This window comes from Astatotilapia calliptera, chromosome 22 (assembly GCF_964374335.1).
Source record: "Astatotilapia calliptera chromosome 22, fAstCal68.1, whole genome shotgun sequence".
In the NCBI taxonomy this organism is placed as follows: domain Eukaryota; kingdom Metazoa; phylum Chordata; class Actinopteri; order Cichliformes; family Cichlidae; genus Astatotilapia; species Astatotilapia calliptera.
The window spans coordinates 9,735,861-9,753,943 of record NC_137442.1 but is presented as its reverse complement, the minus strand read 5'-3'; the positions used below and the strand labels follow the sequence as shown (position 1 = coordinate 9,753,943).

The following is an 18,083-nucleotide window of genomic DNA, read 5'->3' as shown; positions in this document are numbered from 1 at the left end:
ATATAAAATGCCTTGAGGCAACTACTGTTGTGATTTAGCACTGTATAAATAAAACTAAATATTATTGAAATTAATTACTGTCTAACTTAGAAATGCAGACAGATTGCCAAGATATTGCAGCAAGTCTGAGTCAGTAAGCAAATGGTTAAAGGCTAATACATAGCACGCAACTTCTAGGTGGTAATAATGAAAATTTGTTGCTGACAAGCTCCGCCTTGTTGCATCAGTCTGTATTGTTGCACATCTCTTTGCAGTAGGGACTCAGCATTAACTCGTTGCCAACTGTTTGCTGATCATTCCTATTAATTCATATGAATCATTCATATTAATTTTACAGTTAAATCGCCATGTTGTAGAGGAATTTCTGTATCAGATGTATGAAGTTCTGGCTGGACTCTGAATGTAATGTGAATTTCACTTTACTATGGTGACATCTCCAAAGCTCCCAGGCAATACAAAAGTCAGCAAAAGCAAGCGTTCTTTTATTGTCACTGGTCATAGAAGTGAATTTATAGTACACTGTGCACTATAGTACAGACTCGGCGAACCAAAAGGATAACTTGTTACCTTTCAAAAACCATCATTTAAAACAAATATATCCAAAAATGTGACATGATTAGATTTAAAGAAGTAATGTGACTACTTATTTTGGCTTCATTTGAAATGAAACGACTTACTGTGCTTTCGTCATACCTAATCACAGCTGAAATTGCCTGCTATGACTTGTTAATTTTGAGTTTTAGTCTTGTCCTTATTTGTGGATGCATAATAAACATATAGACTGATTTAAGCTAGTACACTTATGTGTATCAAAAAGATTGCTGTTTTGGAAGAAAGTGTAAATAAAGTGTTAAACTTGCCTCCTGTCTCCTCTACAGTGAACGTTCTTTAACAGTACCCGTAATTGTATTTTCTTTTGTTCCACGAATCTCCTCGTGATCCAGCTGTCTGTTTATTCCCCCCTCTGTTTGCGTTTAGAGAAAGATCTACAGATTTAAAAGATGTCAGATGTCAGACGCTTCCTCGCCCTCGTACCTCTGAACTGGGCCAGTTCGTCTTAAAATACTGCGCTCCTCAGAGAAATGTGCCAGAACATTCAGCGTCTACGTAACACCTTGTTCCCTCCCTGCCTCCCCATATCACACTGTTATCTTCTTCTTTTTTTTAAACATCTGATATGAGATGATGATGAGGATAAAAAAAATTATGTAAAGGTTCACACTTTTTAAAATAGCTTTCACCTGCTCTGATTTCTGTCTTACTGGGTTTGTCAGACTGGCTCGCCACAGAGTTTTCTGAATATTTTATTCCATCTAAGTTAAAGCTCTAAATCAGATTTAAGCATTTAGGGGTTCTTTCTTCATATTACCAGATAACCCTGCCACTAATACCCTCTATTCCTCTGCTTACTTTCATCCTGTCATATTACTTTTTTATATCAGGTGTTTCGGGGTGACCAATAAGCGCCACCTTCCACTGACGTCATGACCAACGCTGCTTCTAAGGTCATTTAATTTTAATGTAGACTTAATTTTAATATCACAACAGTTGAAATAAAATAAACATTAAGAAATCAACAAATAATACTTTTAGTGTATATGGTATTTATTTATATATTCTCTGTTAAAGTAGTCTTTAGCATTAGCATTGATTTGGTTATTCGTTCAAGAGCTAACGTTATTACGTTGCCTAGCAACCACTCTTTCGCTTTCTGCTGGCAAATACTGTATAACGTAAAATAAAAATTAAAATAAAAACATTAAATCTTTCCACAGCGTCTAAAATGATAGTTTTTATTTAGCTTTTGTCAAAATATTGCTGTTGTTATTATTAGTATTTTATTAATATCCTAATATTAGTCACAGTGCGTCGTAATTACGTTACAGCGTCCCCGTCCCCCTCGTAGCCGTCCCGAGCCGCCATGGCCACTACGCACGCTTTCTGCGCACACGCCACCGTGCTGTCCTTTGTTCCTCATTCATAAAGCGGCTTCACGAGCACGGGGATGTGTCACCGTGAACCCCTCGCACGGAAAGGACCGCTGGCCCTTTAAGGGTTATGTAGCAGGGCTAGCTGATGTAGGACGAGCCGACCGTGCGTTTCTCTGCTCGAGCTCCCGCTGCCATCCTCGTCATGGCCTCCGTACACCCGCCACCGACACCACCACCGAGGATGAACCGACCAGCCATCGACCCTTCCCTTCCCGGAGCGGAGACGGACGTCAAGCCGAAGCAGAGGCACCGGTAGAGGCGAGCCGCCCCGGGGAGAGCCGCCTCACATCCAAATGCCACCCCGGTTTCCTCATCCATGCCTTCGTTTAAAGCCAAGTACAGCTATACGATAAAGAGGGGTGCGAACCCGGGCGGCGGCGGCGGAAACATGACAACGAACAAGGATTATTCTCTTAATCTGTCGGTGCAGCAAGTGCTGAGCCTTTGGGTGCAAGGCTCGGCGCTGCACCACTTCACAGGTATGCGGAATGAAAGGTGCCGCTATTCTGCTGCTTCATTTTTTTTTTTTTTAAATGTGTTCAGTGAAAAAGTCATCACCACCAGCAGCATGTGCAGCTTCCTTTTTAAAGAAGAATATATATAAATATCATTCAAATATATGTGGTCATTTTTCTTGTAGCCAGCAGGAAGGGCATGGCTGCTGTTATGCATAGGGGGCATCTGTGTGCCACCTTTCCATCCCACCTCCCCATCTCTGTCTCTGCAAGCTGGTGTGTTTTATTGGTGATGCTGGGCCTGAACCACAACATCAACAAAACAAAACAAAATCTCACTCTTTTATTCAGGAGTCCGTCAGGAAAAATAATGACAACATTCGGCTAATTAATCTGTCTGCTTCGTGAATGCGTAGTAAATGTGGCCTCCTCCCCCTCCTTTGTCTTTCAGTAAAGGGGCAATTAGAGGGAGGGTCCTCTTAGCGGGCAGGGATGCTGTCTGGGATGGTCCTGACTCTAGAAGTAGTGAGGCTGAGTTCTATTCCCTGTTTTATTTGAATGCAGTTGAGCCAGAGCATGTCTGCTTTGATATTGAAGGTAATATGCAGCTGTAAATACGAGATGAGGGCATCTCTGCGGGCTGATGGCTGAACTGTCACTTGTTGATACAGATGATTGAGCTGCTGCCATCAATTATGTGCTTTGTACCAAAACAAAATGCTTACAAGATGACTTTCTTCCTCCTTTTTTATTTGTAAGGAGGTTTAAGAAAAGTGGAAGAAATGCATGAAAGTTCCTATGACACAAAAACAGATCACGGGGCACCAAAAAAGCAATGTGTGGGCATTTTATCTCTTCTTTCCAAGCAGAATGAACTTCCTCAGCAAGAAATATTATTACTTGCCAGCTGTTCAAAGCATTGTCATCACTTTTCTTTTTTCTTTTTTTGAGGAAGTGGACGGGGGACCGTGTGTGTTGCACATTATAGAAATTCTTGCATTTCACTCTGCAAAGTGAGGAGCCGGACGTGTAGTCATGGCTGGCTTGGCACAGACCGGTTGTCTAATATGCAGCTGACATCCTGTGTTGAGAAACACATCATGCAGGGATGGAAGGGAAAAAAAGGCACAGTTGATCACGCTGACTCAGCAGGAAGTTGCAGTGCAATGTAGAAGTTTGTGGTATCTGAGCTGCAGCGGCGAGAAGAGAGCTGTGAGGAGCTAACGCCCCGGGGCTTTACAGAATACTGTTCACAAATCTCACACCTGACCCCCCAGACAGGTGAAAAACGACCTCCTGAGACATTAAAGAAGGTCAGGGGGGACAGTTGGGGAGCCCTGAACGGATAGATAAACTTTTATCTGTGCCCCTGGGGAGTGCTTCCTGTTTATGAGGCGTGCGCAGCAGGCGGTTTCACTTCAGAAAACCAGTGAAAAGAACATATTTAAATGTGAACAGCTACTTTGAAATTGTCTCACTTTGATGAATCACAGTCAATAAAAACATGCTGTTCTTGTCACTCATTTATTATCTATCTGTGGGATTTGTGGTACGATTGAGATGCATTTAAGGAAGTGCCATTTACACACAGACCTTTCCGATGTCAGAGTGTGTAACTTTAGAAATCTGATGATCAGATAAATATCCAATTCTTAATCCAGCATGCACCAGGTGCTGTTAATCTGCCGATTGCTAATTGTGTGGCGACACAGGCAGAACAGCAGAGCTGCTCATGTGCAGCTCATGAGGAGAAAGGAGGAAGAGCAGAGAGACGCCAGCGTAATGCATTGCATATGCATAGATATTTACCAGCTGGAGGGCACTGAAATGTATTTAACCTCATTTATTACAGCAATGAGTGCTTTAGCCTGTCTTGATTAGAATAAATAAGTGTATGAATATCGGTTAAACAGGGAAACTCATACAACATCATGTTTATTTTGCGCTTTTATCCCTTTTTTTGTTTTTTTTTACCTGCTTTGGTCTTAGAAAATGAAAAATATTCAATGCATTAGCCTACTTGGGGGGTGGTTAATTGACACCCAGCGGGTTAATGAACTTGTAATAGACTTGCAGAAATCCTGTATTATCAGTTCACAATAATAATGTCAAAAGGCTTTCTTAGTTTTAATTGTTTGCCTGCTGTGATTACGCGGTGATCAGATTGCTAAAAAGTCATTTTATTATCTCACACAGTAACATGTTGTGTAGCTGTTCTTCGTGTAAAGCTAATCAGTTGTGTTCACTCTGCACGTTCCCTGATCTGCAGCTTTTTAGCTCAGCATGTCTGGTGTTTAGCTGTTTGCTTTAGCCTTTATCTCTTTGCAAACAAGCACACAAAAGCAAAAAGAGCTCAGGTGAAGCTGTAAAACATACACACAAAAACAGAAAGCGCAACTTGGCTGCTCAGTTAAAGGTCCAGATATTTCTGTCAGGAGTTGGCAGACAACTAAACAGAAGGTATAGTGGAGTTTAGCAGGTTCAGATAAAAGCATCGAGTCTATGTATGGGCACATGCAGCTATATTAGGAGTTAAAGCTTTGTGTGAATGCCAAGCAGCAACCTTCAGGATTTAAAAACATTGCACCAATGCTGAAGTGGCAAAAGCTGCAGTTCCTCCAGTGGCCACTTGAGGCTTTCTCCTAAAACAAGTCAATCCCCATAGACTCCTGTGTTAAAATAAACTTTAAAGCATTAAAAGCATCTTTACAGCCTCAGTGGATGTTTTCCCACATCATAACTATCAACACAGGCTTAAATTTTCTTTTCTTTCTTTCTTTTTGTAAATAAATTTATGCATCTGGATGCTAAAGTGAAGATCGTGGTCGCTTTGAGTGACAGGCGTTCCCAAGGCACCTGGATTTGATCACAGTCTGCTGGGCCTCACCTCCACTGCCATGTTTGTGCTGTTGGTGCCTTTTGGAGCATTTGCAGTGGCATTATCTTATTGGTCTTTTACTTTGCACTAATTAGCAGGTATGCTTTTCTGTGTGGTGTATGTGTACAGTTTAACGATACATCACGTCATAGTAGCTCGGTTCTCCGAAAAAGAAGAAGCATCATCCGAAATGGAATCAACATTAGCATAGTCCTCTTCTTGTTCTGCATCACGGGACAGAGTCACTGCCAGATGTGTCAGGCTGGCTCTCCCTCTCTCCACGTTTGGACAAACCCATCCTTCGTCGTCTTGAGAGGTGAACTCGGCAGCCTTCTGCTTCGAGAAGCTGCGGCTTCAACACGGGAATGGTTCATGTTCTGCAGCCGCCTGTGTACTCCAACCTCTGACGAGGCACCAAATACACGAGCCCCTGCTTTTTTAAAATTCTGTCCTGTTGACAGGCGAGCTCTAAAGCCGCCGTGCTGACAAAGACCTCGGCCTGTAGTTGCGGATTAGCAGAAGTTAATACTGTGCTCTCACTGTGTTTTAGCCTGTGTTCGCTCCTATCTCTGAACATGACACAGCACTTTACTGCACTCATTTCTCACCCTATAGGTGCTTCTTCATAGCCGTGACCACCTGCGCTGCCTGCTGTCCCCTGAAACTAAATGTGCACCTCACCTTCCAGCATCTGCTGCAATGCAAAAAAAATTAGCTGCCATGGATAATTTTAGTCGGCTGAGATAAATAACGAGCCTCGTGTCTCCACTGAACATTTCACCCGACCCATTTTCTCTCTAAATCGAGCTTGTAACTTATCAAGAAATGCAACAGATTTCCTCCAGCTATGCTATTAAATATTATTCTGACCAGCATGACAGGTTACTGTTACAGAAGAGAGATCACGCTGACATTTGGTCCTCAGTAGGTGTCCGGGTCAGGCTCCATCCATCAGTGATGGTGGAAGACTATACGGATTATTTTATCAGTAAGTAGAAACACAGAGTATCCCAGCTGTCCTCTCCATTTGTGAAATTTTTGGCAAAGTTGATCTCACTGAACCCTTACATATTGAATCTAACCGTGAGGTTTAGAGGAGAAACTTCTAGCATTTGCGGCCAATCAGCTTACCTGCCATTCACCGTTAGTTACGTTGAACTCCGCATTTTTCTTTTCTTTTTCTCAGACTTCTGCTAACCAACTCATTCCCTTAACTACACATAAACTAATGGTGTTTGTGATTGTCTGTTTAACCTGTGGATGTCTGTAGTTCTTTAGACCGAGTGGGCGATATCACAGTCTGTGTGCGATGATGTTAGCATTGCATAACCTCCTCCAGGATCTTTGAGTTTCATCTTTTCCAGCCTGCATTAAAGGCCGGCTCTCTCTACACGATGCTGAATCCTGATCAGCTTTCGTGTCGTCGGGGGCTACAGTTAAGCGGGGCTCTCTCTCCCTGTACTTCCTGTATGTGTGTCTCTCTTATGTCTTGGGTCCCATCACAGATATCACTCTCTCCTCTGCTGCTGGATGCTTGCAGAAAGACAGCAGTGGATACACTGCAGCGTGATCTGCGTGCTCAGTCATTTAAGACAAAAAGCCATTGTGTTACTCCGCTGTCACGTCTCTCTCCGCCTGGCCCGGCGCTCGCCTGCCGGATCAATAAGTAGATGTAGGCACTCAGTGGACTGTGGAGGAGCTCGGTTAAATGGATATGCTAAAGAGGTCCTCGTGTCCCAGAGCTCTGAGAAATACTTGGTAATAGAATTGGGCGTTGTGATGTTTACACTGCAAAATAATGTCACGTTTCCTGTTTGCATCGCGCCCACACACAGACAGCATTGCCATGCTTCGGCTGGGTCATCCTTTCTCACTTGGTGTCTTTTCTTCTTCAGTTATCTCACGGCCAGCTGGCTCCTTCTGGCTCCCACGGTGCCAGGGGTTCAACCAAAGGCCCCTCGCTGGCAAAGTGCAATGAAGCCGGAGCCTTTTTAGACAAAGCTGGCCTGTGCCACAGAAAGACAGGGAGAACGAGGAGGAGGAGGAGGAGGAAGAGTGTGATTTTTAAATGCTGTTTACTGTTCTCATTTTCAGTGGAGTCCGTTATAACGGCAGCACAGTCTGGACCCTGCAGGGTGCATTATGTGTATTCTAGGAGAACAGTCGAGTTTGGTGGAAGCTAATTAGATGATTTTGCTGGCATTTTAGGGATTATCAGCATTTTTAGTTTGCAGACGTTTGTTTCTACAATTACATTTTTTTTTTCAGAAAGCTTATCTCCAGTCAGGATGGTCACAAAAGGCGGCCGTATGCTATTGTTTCAGACGAGATTTTCCATTTACCGCTTCATGTCGGGCTCGCTGTCTGAAATGTCGCTCTGAGCGGTTTTATACATCTCCGCCACGGGTCCATCGCCACGGTCGGCTGCCTCTTTGATGAGGCTTGACTTAGACGGTGGCTGCTGTAGATTGAAATCCTCCCCTCGCCTCACAGACGTGCAGCAGCGGCTGTAGCTCTGCATCTTGGCTGAGCTGCAGTGTTTCATCTTGGAAGCACTCTTTATAAGCAGTAAATGTGAATTTTTCAAGACTAGAACGGAATATTATAAGTTGTGTCTTCCCCCTCGGGATTACTTATTATCGGCGTTTGTTTGCATGAAGCTCTTTTGTTCAGAAGAGCTTCTTATCACTAATGCGGCTCAGTAAGGTGAAGGCCTGCCTCCCACCACTGCATGACTCTGAGACAGAGTCTCACGCTTTTATTACCTCTCTTAGACTTTCGTAGCTCTTTATTTGTCGGCTCTGATCAGTCGTTACTTCGTTGTCAGCAGGCTGTAGGAAATGCAGCAGCTCGCCTTTAGACAGGAAAGAAACATGGTGATCACACCTTTTCTGGCCTCCTTACACTGTCTTCCTGTCCATCAGGATCCAGTTTAAAATTTACTTGTTTTTAAAAGCCTTATTGGTTTGGTGCCACCTTACTTAACAGAACTTTCGGAGCCTCTGACCAGATAGTCCAGTCCAGGCTTAAAAGCAAAGTCTACAAAGTCTTTGTAGTGGCAGCTCCTAACTTTTGGAACAACCAAACTTCCCACGTACAGCTCAGTCATTTTAAAACAACTGCTTATTCTTGTTTTCTTTCAGGTCTAGATGAGCAGGATAGCCTGATGCAAATACGGCCTTATTTAATTAGTTGTATTTGTTGATTTTTATTGTGTATTTGCTGTTTATTTATTGACTGTATATTTTTTTACAACCTGAGGTTGTTGCTGAAAGCTAGGATAAAGTTTATTGAGATGGTTAAAAAAAAATTAAAGCAGCTGATGTACAGATATCCCACTAAGCCCCTGCTTCTGTCTGTGTTCAGGTTGCAGTAGTAAATAAGCAGCTTTTATCTATAAAGCAGGTTTTCTGTTACAAACCTGTTGTCTTTAAGTCCTGTTTCAAGTTTCATGTGTAATCGACGTTATGCAACCCAAAGCTGACCTTTATATGTAAATGCAGCTATTTCACTAAAATAAAGGAAGCAAAATAAATCACAAGGGCTTAAATCACCGTTTCCCAGTATCGTTGTTTTGATCATTGTGATGTCAAATCAAATCACTGTACATCAAGGATGGACATGATCACTGCTTTAAAACGTAATTAGATTAAATCAAGCTTGTAATTTATCAATAAGTGCAACAGACAGACTCTGACTAAGAATTCAAATGTTATTTTGGCCAGAGTTTTACAGAGACCATTACAGATTTATCCACTGAAGGCAGATTTCACTGACATTTGGTCCTCGGTGGGTGTCGAGGTCATCCATCTGTGTTTGTGCTCCATGATGGTGGAAGGAATATTCAGAAGTCCCAATACAACTGTGTTAACTTTTCCTTGTGTTGTGTTCCAACACAAGGAAAAGCATTGTAAAAGTATAGAAAAAGAAAAGCGAAGCCTTAAACGTGCTTTCTGTTTACAGACCAGCAGGAGGCGACTTTTATATATACTCTGTGAAACGGTCAGAAACACATAAAAACATTAAAAGGTGGGACCAGTCTGCTTCAGGATGGTTTCTTTGGTAAACAATTCATAATTCATTTTGTAAGTGAAAGCTGCTTCTGTTCCTCAGATCGATATTTAATTTCATGCTTCACCAGAAATGAAAGTACTCTGTTAAAGTCATATATATTAGAATAGGGGATTGTTGTTACTTTAATGTGCCAGCTGACTGATTTTAAAATGGTGATGTAAACCAACAAATAGGAAAAAATGTAGTCTTTATGTTTGCAGTAACTATCATTATACATCATCATTGTTATTAACCAGTAAATATAAAAAAATGTGAAAATGTAAAAATATTTATTTCAGTGCAAGCGGTGATTTCTCTAATTTGTTGCCATGTTTGATGTTCAGGCTAAAAAAAATGTAATTGTCTGATTAATATTTATGAAACTAATCGATAATTTATTTGCTGCAGTTGTTACATTAAGAACCCCTAAGACATTATATCATACTGTACTGTAGTATATACTTATACTACTATGTGCTATACTTATACTATATCTGGAGCAACTACGCATTGTGTTCGAGAGATATTACCTGATATTTAACTTCTGAGGCTGGGCTGTACTTTTATATAATACTATAATATAATAGATGGTGCAGGTGGTCAGTTTAACCTTAATTCAGCAAGTAAAAGAAAAAAGCATTTAGATGAGAAAACATTTCAGCACACTGCCCCCTGCTGGTGAAAGCTTTAGTTAAATTGTACGTAGAGCACCTTTAATGTAAGCGGTAAATCCTGTGCTTTCAGGCTGTATCTGATCTGTGTTGTTGGCTCTCTCTCCCTGCAGAGATGTGGTACTGGGTCTTCCTGTGGTGTCTCTTCTCCTCGCTCTTCGTCCACGGGGCGGTGGGGCTGCTCATGTTAGTCATGCTGCAGCGCCACAAGCGGGGACGCCTCATCACCCTGGTGCTGGTCAGCGTGGGTTTCCTGGCCTCGCTCTCCGGAGGCGTCATCACTAGTAAGCCCATTTACTTCCCCTTTTGTTTTCTTGCTGACGGGTTATTTTTAGAGCGACCTCAGAGTGCGGCGTTCAGCACCCAGAAGAAGACGAGAGGTGACAGGAAGGCAGAGCGAGCGCTGGGTGAGGTGACCGTGTGTTAACTCGTGTCAACTAGAAGAAAACAGAAGCTGACAGAGAGACAGGGAGGAGAAAGATTTTTAGACTAATCTGCTTCTGTGTTTACCTGCCTGTTTGTTTATGTGGCCCAGGAAACTTCAACGTGTCGGCACGATAAGGGTTCATTTAATTTAACAACATTTTTGTGATTGGCTGGACTGTTGTCGCTGGTAGGAAGAGTTTGCACCCAAAAAATACCAACCACACACACACACACACACAAATGACCTAAACACTAACTTTGAAGATATTCCAAACAACAACAACAAGAACATTTAAAGGTACATTTTGTAAAATCCCTATTCAGATTTTTTTTTTAAATTCACGCCACTGAGTGTTAGATTCGTCTATGCACTGTAACAAAGACCTCTAACTAATCCTCACCTGACTATTACAATGTTTTATGTTAAGAAATCAAGGATATACTGTCCACTTTCACTCTGTCTCTTAAGCAGTCAGTAGTTTAACCAACCATCCCAGTGATGTAATGTTCTGTACGGGCACAAGTTCAGTATCTTTCCCATCTTTGCTTCCTCCTGGGCTACAGTTACTGCCCCCCCAGCTAGGCAGCCTCCCATCCAAGTACTAACCAGGCCCACCCTGGCCAAGATCAGCAGAGATTGGGCGTGTTTAGGGTGGTATGGGGATGAGCAGTGACATGCTAGTATAAAGTTAACAAATTACACTCCTACCTGGTCTTTGAGCTGCTTGGAGAAGTCTGGCGTGTTTCCTTTTTTTGTTCCAAATGCTCAAACGATTTAAATGTGGGTGTTTAGTCTTTTGCTTGAAGCAGACTTTTAGCTGCATCTACAGATTTTCTACATGTTGCTGTTCATCAGATGTCTGCAGTAACCTCAGAACAAATGGGGAAAAACAAAAAACAAAATACAGTCTTATTTCTTGACACCACCCCACTTTAAGTTAACAGTCAGTTCCTTTAGTCAATTCTAAGAGCTACATCATTACATCCAAGTGAATGTGTTAAGGTTTGGGCGGCTTTGAGACAAATTCTGAAGTAGCGACAGGCTGTTACAGTCACAGTAGGGAAAAACAGTGGTTGGAGAATGGAACACAACCAAAATGAACGCAGCTGACAATTTGATGTGTCAAGACGGCAATAAAACAGCAATAAGATGAAGTCTGTCTGTGATTAGATGGGGTGCAGTCAGTCGATTGAAAGTGGTGGAAAGTAAGCATGCATCCTCAGGCCAGGAGCTGTTGGTCGCTGCAACTACTCACTCAGAGCAAAACATTTTTCTTTTCCTTTTTCTAGTCGCAAAAAAGGTGCTGTCCTATTTTTACTCTAGTGTGACTGATCCATTAGGGTAAGAAGGTAAGAAGTCCCAGTGCACCTCAGGTCACGTTCCCTGCAGAGTCCATGGGTATCACATTTCAGCACTAATGATGATACCTGCAAGTCTGCATTAGAAATGAGGGGCAGCGGATCCTTGAAGACCAGGGGTAATTAGTCTGAGGCCATCTAATTCATCTCTCTTTGTTAACACTTAATATAACACAGTAGAGTGGTGCAGATAGTTATCTATAATACATGATGACATCTGTGGTGACTGTGAAGTAAAAATACCTTAAAATACTCTAAAAAGGCAGAAATCAGGAATTGTTAATCATTTATTTTCTACTGTGAATCAAAACGGTGAGGAAATCTGTTCGCTGTCTGCACGTTTTAATAACTGGCACTTGTTTTCATTGTTATACCAGGTGTGATATGTTATCTTGAGCTAGGACAAATATCAGTATTTTGTATCCAATACAGTGGGGCAAAAAAGTATTTAGTCAGCCACCGATTGTGCAAGTTCCCCGACCTAAAATGATGACAGAGGTCAGTAATTTGCACCAGAGGTACACTTCAACTGTGAGAGACAGAATGTGAAAAAAAAATCCATGAATCCACATGGTAGGATTTGTAAAGAATTTATTCGTAAATCATATTTTTGAAACACAAAAATATTCACTTTATTATTTTTTTAAACACTGCAGGTGAAGCTGATATCCAGGCTTTGTTTATTTGCCTTTACCTTCCCCTCACTGTATCAGTGTGAGAGCACAGGGTGTGTAAATAGACCTGCGTCTATCGTAGCGTAGGGCTCTGTGGATGACTCACTCACCGTCACAGATGTGAGCTGGTGCCCCAAAAATAGAAAAGCCGCTTTATTATTAATGTGTAGCAATCAGAGTGAGCTAGACTATTGACAGCGTCACCAGCCATGTGTACGCGAGCCCGGCACAAAATCAGAGTGTGTGTTTGTGTGTGTGTGTGTGGAGACTGCAAAGGCAGCAGTCGCAGCTGAGTAGAAGTAAAAGAAAGGTCATGCAGCACAGAGGAAATGTCAGCCTTTAATAGTTGTTTAAAGTCCTTTTCTATAACATTAAATGTCCAGGACTCTGATTTGAGCTACAGTTTAGAGTCTACAGGCCTCAGTTGACATGTTACATGTTTAAGTTTATGTTGTGTTTGGAAGGTTTGCATGATGGCACAGCTTCGTGTGTTTCAACTAAGCAAACCACAAGCACATTGTCCTTTAGACAAATGAGTCCAAATCGGAGATGTTTGGTAATAATGCAAAGTGCATAATATCAGCAGCACAAATAAATGTTATTGTCATGCACAATGGAGGAGGCGTGATCCTTTGGGCTTGGTTTGCAGCCAATGGGTCCGGGCACCTTCCAGTGCCAGACTGATGTTTAAGACCTGAATACTAAACCCCTGTTGATACTAAAAGCTGAAGATTTAGACACAGAAACCAACCTCTTTCTCTTTTTAATCAGGACACACGTGCAATTTTTCTTTTAGTTTTTAATACAAACACAAAGCAAAGATGAGAAACACTCCGACTTTAAAGCCAGTGTGATGCTACTTTAGAAATACTGGTTTTCCTTCTCCACACATTATTTTTTCTTTCTATCCGCCTGACGTGCAGGTTACTGAAGAGCCTTTTGTAACGCATGTAACAACATGATATAACTCTAATCTAATTGCTGAGTATAGCACAGTAACCTGTTACATTACTGTTACTGAAAAATGTAACGTGATCACTTTGTTTTCTGTAAAAGCAGCAGCGATTGCATCCTCCACACCGTAAATATGATAACCTTGATGAAGGGAGGATTCGCTGGAGCGCTGCTGGTAGCTTTAACTGGTAAACTTTGTTTAGATTTTCTCGGCCTTCGAGTCCAGCAGTTTAAAAATAGCTCACTCGGCTTTGGTGCTTGGATTAGAGAAACGTCCTCTCCTGCTGTTTGTCTCAATCACGACTAGACGGACAGCGTGCAGTGAGAACTGCTGCAGGAAGAGCAGCGAGTCCGCTCAGAGTGTGGCTGCGAGGAGGCATGCACGAACGCTCCTCCATCACTGACAGAAGGGCGAGACCAGGAGGGACATGTTTGTCCGCTGATCCCCTGACTGTGGATGTTCAGTTGGGTTTAATGGTGACAGGCAGCTGTGTGTGTGTCTTTCTCTTTGCCAGATCTTGTATTAGCATTGACTTTTAAATTTTTTTATCTCCCTCAGGCGCGGCCGTGGCGGGCGTTTACCGCGTGGCGGGGAAAGGCATGGCACCGCTGGAGGCGCTGGTGCTCGGCGTGGGCCAGACCACCCTCTCCGTCGTCATATCCTTCTCGCGGATCCTGGCCACGCTGTGAAGAAAACCCATGACGGGGTGAAAGCGGGCAAACCGAGCCGGGCAGAGACTTTAGGCCTGCTTTTATGGAAGGACATGAGGCACAAGTCCTCTGGACCTTTTGAGGGCCGGATCCAGGGTAGAGCGCCCCCCCCCAGCGTCTCTGCACTGTGCAGGAAAGTCGTCATCGTGTCAGACAGCAGCGCCGGGCAGAGGCTCGGCCTCAGCTTCTGGACCTGAAAGCCATGTTTCTGAGTTTCCAGAGTTATGCCACTTCTTCGTGCCAAAAGCCTTCTCTGTGAAAACAGCAAGCCTCGGTGGCCGACTGACTCTCAAAGGCTTTCTGTTGAACTTTTGAGGGAGGAGGAAAAAAAATCTATTTTTTAAACAGCGACCTGTAATCGTGAGCTGATGATCTTTGGCGATCGGAACAAAAGTTCGGCAAACAAACAAAAGAACAGCAGTGTCCATCAGCAGTAAAACACCTTCATCAGTATTGAACCGCCGCCGCGCCTCTAGGCCTGCATACAGCTTCTCGCTCCTTCTCCTGAGATGGCTCGAAAGCCGCAGCATCCGACTCACGAGCAGGAAGAAGCTTTGAATTTTTGCACTTTGTAAATGTTGGCGAAGTGGCAGAGGAAAACCAGCATGTGATGATCGATTTTAAAGCGTGCCAACAACAACTCTGAGCGGAGTCAGAGGAGTAGTTTGGGGAGTGTGTTTATTGGCTTTCTTCCACAGACAGAGAGAGAGGATGAGATCAATGTCACTCTGATGTCTTTACTGTAAACAAAGGTGGAGCCGGGAGACAGTAAAGTTATCTACCTGCATCTGATTTATCTCTATTAAACAATATAACATAACATAATATAACAGGACATAATGATAATCGAGTTGCAGGAATTTGCTGTAATAATAAAAATATTTTCATTCGAAAAGTTGGAAAAGAACCAGATTAGAGAAAAGAAACGGAAATTTGATCATCCAGTATTTCCAGTGTGTGTGAGGCAAAAGTAGGTGTACCTGTGCTGTCAGTATGCCCATGAGCAGCAGTAAAGGCAGCTAAGCGTTCCTGTAATCATCGATCAGTCCTGCGCATCAACTCGGAGGGGTTTTTAGCCCATTCTTCCGTACAGGAGCGTTCAGACTCTGAGATTGCGACGCGTTTCCTCGTGTGAACGCCTCGCTTCAGGTCTTACTTCGGTCAGGGATTGTATTTTCAACACATGACCTTTATTTTTCTTTGATCCTTCTTTGAGGTTCAGATCACGCACGCCTTCCTGCTGAGAGGCAGCGGGCCAGGCTCAAACCTTGACACCCCTCTTACATTTTACCCTCTAACGTCCCTCTAACGCAGTGGTAGGGAACTCCAGGCCTCGAGAGCCGTTGGTCAACACACCTGAATCAAATGATTAGTTCATTACCAGGCCTCTGGAGAACTTCAAGACATTGAGGAGGTCATTTAGCCACTTAAATCAGCTGTTTTGGATCAAGGACACATCTAAAACCTGCAGGACACCGGCTCTCGAGGCCTGGAGTTCCCTACCCCTGCTCTAACGTGTTTGATAGATCCCCTTTGTTTAAATAAATACACCTGATTGGCATCCTGTTGACTGAAAACATCCTTAGCTTCATATTCACGGTACAGACATCAGAGGGGCATCATCAAAACTTTTAGCAAGAAGGCTAATAAACGGTTTGTTGAACAAAACAGGAGCCGTCTGTAATAGGGAGTGATTTGGTTTGGCTCTTTATAGATTAATTCTTCCTTATTCAGGGTAAGAGAAGTAAAGGTGCGTCAGCATTGAAAAGGGTCACTTTGCTGCTTGAGAATCAGCATATTCCCAGAGAAATCGCTCCGAGTGAGTCTGTGAGTCCTGCAGGTGCAGATTTTCTGGAGCCCCGGTCCTCCTCGGCTCACCGTAGTGCTGCTTATGTCTGCACTGTTTCAGTATAAACTCCCCGTGGAAAGCCATCCTTCCCTCCCCGGAGAAGGTCACAGATTGTGCTGCTCTGATTTATTTTCTTCTTCTTCTTCTTCTTCTTTTATTCTATGCCTACTTTTTTCTTTATTGTTTTGTTTATGAACCCATGCTCCTTAAGTTTAACTTTGCACGTTGCACTGACTTTAATCTGCCTTGTTTTAGATCAGTGTGCATTGACCCGATGCTATACACACGCAGACACAGATTATGATGATGAAGATGATGCTTTGGAAAAAACAAAATAATGTGAAGACTGTGCTCGAAGTTACTGTATGTAGATGCCAGACACAGGCGGTGCCGAAGAAAGTTCAACTTTGCCCAAACCTTCACCCAGGAGGTCGAAATACCAAAGTATCGCTCACAGTCTAGCTTTACTCATCCCGTTTTCTCATCTTACTGACGTCAACATAAAGAGTTAGTGGTTTTATGTACTTTTTAGGGACATTTGCACATTCAAAAATATGCTCGTGCTGATTTTTATTTCTTTTATTTTTTTGCGGTTTTGTGGCTCTGAAGGTAAATTATGTAATGATGTAACAGTTTACTTTCACTACCAGCTCAGCACACAAGAGGGCGATATTGCACTGGAATGAAGTAGCAGCAGGAGCCTGAATGCCTGTGAGATGATTGTGGGGTTTGGAAATATTGAACAAAAAAAAAGGTAAATGACCTGAAGCCCCTCCCCCTGTTTATTTTCCCCCTGTACCACTGGGTTGCTCTGCACGTGGTCTGCACCGCCCGTTTGAATGTGTAAGCTCAGCCTTCAGGGACCAATCGTGACTCACCTGCTGTCGGTGAAATCTGTTTCTGCGGGCACTTTGTGCATGTTCGTATGCGGCTCACAGGAGACTGATGAGCATCGTTGTCGCCGTGTTCGGTGTCGGTCTGAGCAGTCGTGCTTGTGACTAGAATAAAAGGATTTCCATGTGTTTTCTTTCATTGCGCTGGTGGTCGGAGAAGGGGTGTGAGGACCTACTACAAGTGACAGCAGTTTTACTGTCTTTACATAAAGTGGTTTTTTTTATGTGGCGATTAAAACTGCAAGAATGGACTCGATGCTGTCAGATCTGCACATCCAGAGCTGTACATAGCCGCAGTGTGCTTCATAAACAAACTAACCGCTGAATAGCATTCGCACCCGGTGCCATTACTGGTCATGACGGATATATGTGTGTGTTTTTCCGCTCCAGGTTCTGTGATTGAGCCGTGTGACCGTGAGTGTGCGTTGTAATATCTAAAGGAGACACCCAGCAACTAATAATCCCCTCTAGACTTTTAAAAAAGTAACGCCATCACGCTGCAGGAAGACACCCAGCTCAATAATCCTGTCTCTTTCAATAGGCTTATGATAGAAGCTGCACCCACCATTCGTACCAACACAGCCACCACCTCAAGTCTGCTGTTGCCCAAATGCCACAAATCCCGCCCCCCTCTCTTCCCAACCCCGAACACATACTGTGTACCCGCCGCTGTGGCTGCATGTGCAACGCAGCTCAGGTAACATGTGAATGGACTAACATGGACAATCCACCCAGAGACAAAGCTGTACATAAAACCCAAAGTGGCACTTCTCCTGTAGATAATGTACAATATCTTCTTTTTTAATTTTGTACCAGCCAAACTGCTGATATTTATAACTATTGCCTATTTATGTACAAACTGTTCTCCTGTACATACTCAGCAGGCGGTTGAAATAAAAATCTTTTGCAGCATAAAAAGCTCAGGAGTGTTGTTTCTGCTCTTTATGGATCGTCTTCGTCTCACAGCACAAACAGGAGGAGTGCGGAGGAACCTGGTGATAATGTTATGATATGTGTATCATATTTAATGCATCAGTTTTTGATACCTCTACATCATCAGTGTGATTTGTCTTAACTGCAACCCCGTTATATGTTTTCATAATAGCCAGGAAACCTACGCCTTCTTTGGGTAAACTGATGGCCAGCAGGGGGCGACTCTGCTGGGTGTG

At 43.1% G+C, this 18,083-nt stretch overlaps 1 protein-coding gene across 1 annotated transcript; it reads left to right on the top strand.

The window, feature by feature from the left end:
* The first annotated feature begins 1,753 nt into the window (after window positions 1-1,753).
* On the top strand, window positions 1,754-17,832 carry tmem170b (transmembrane protein 170B). Its single transcript, XM_026156867.2, has 3 exons — window positions 1,754-2,470; window positions 10,162-10,332; window positions 14,021-17,832. The coding sequence occupies exons 1-3, from the start codon at window positions 2,308-2,310 to the stop codon at window positions 14,149-14,151; spliced, it is 465 nt and encodes a 154-aa protein (XP_026012652.2). The 5' UTR covers window positions 1,754-2,307; the 3' UTR covers window positions 14,152-17,832.
* The last annotated feature ends 251 nt before the right edge of the window (window positions 17,833-18,083 follow it).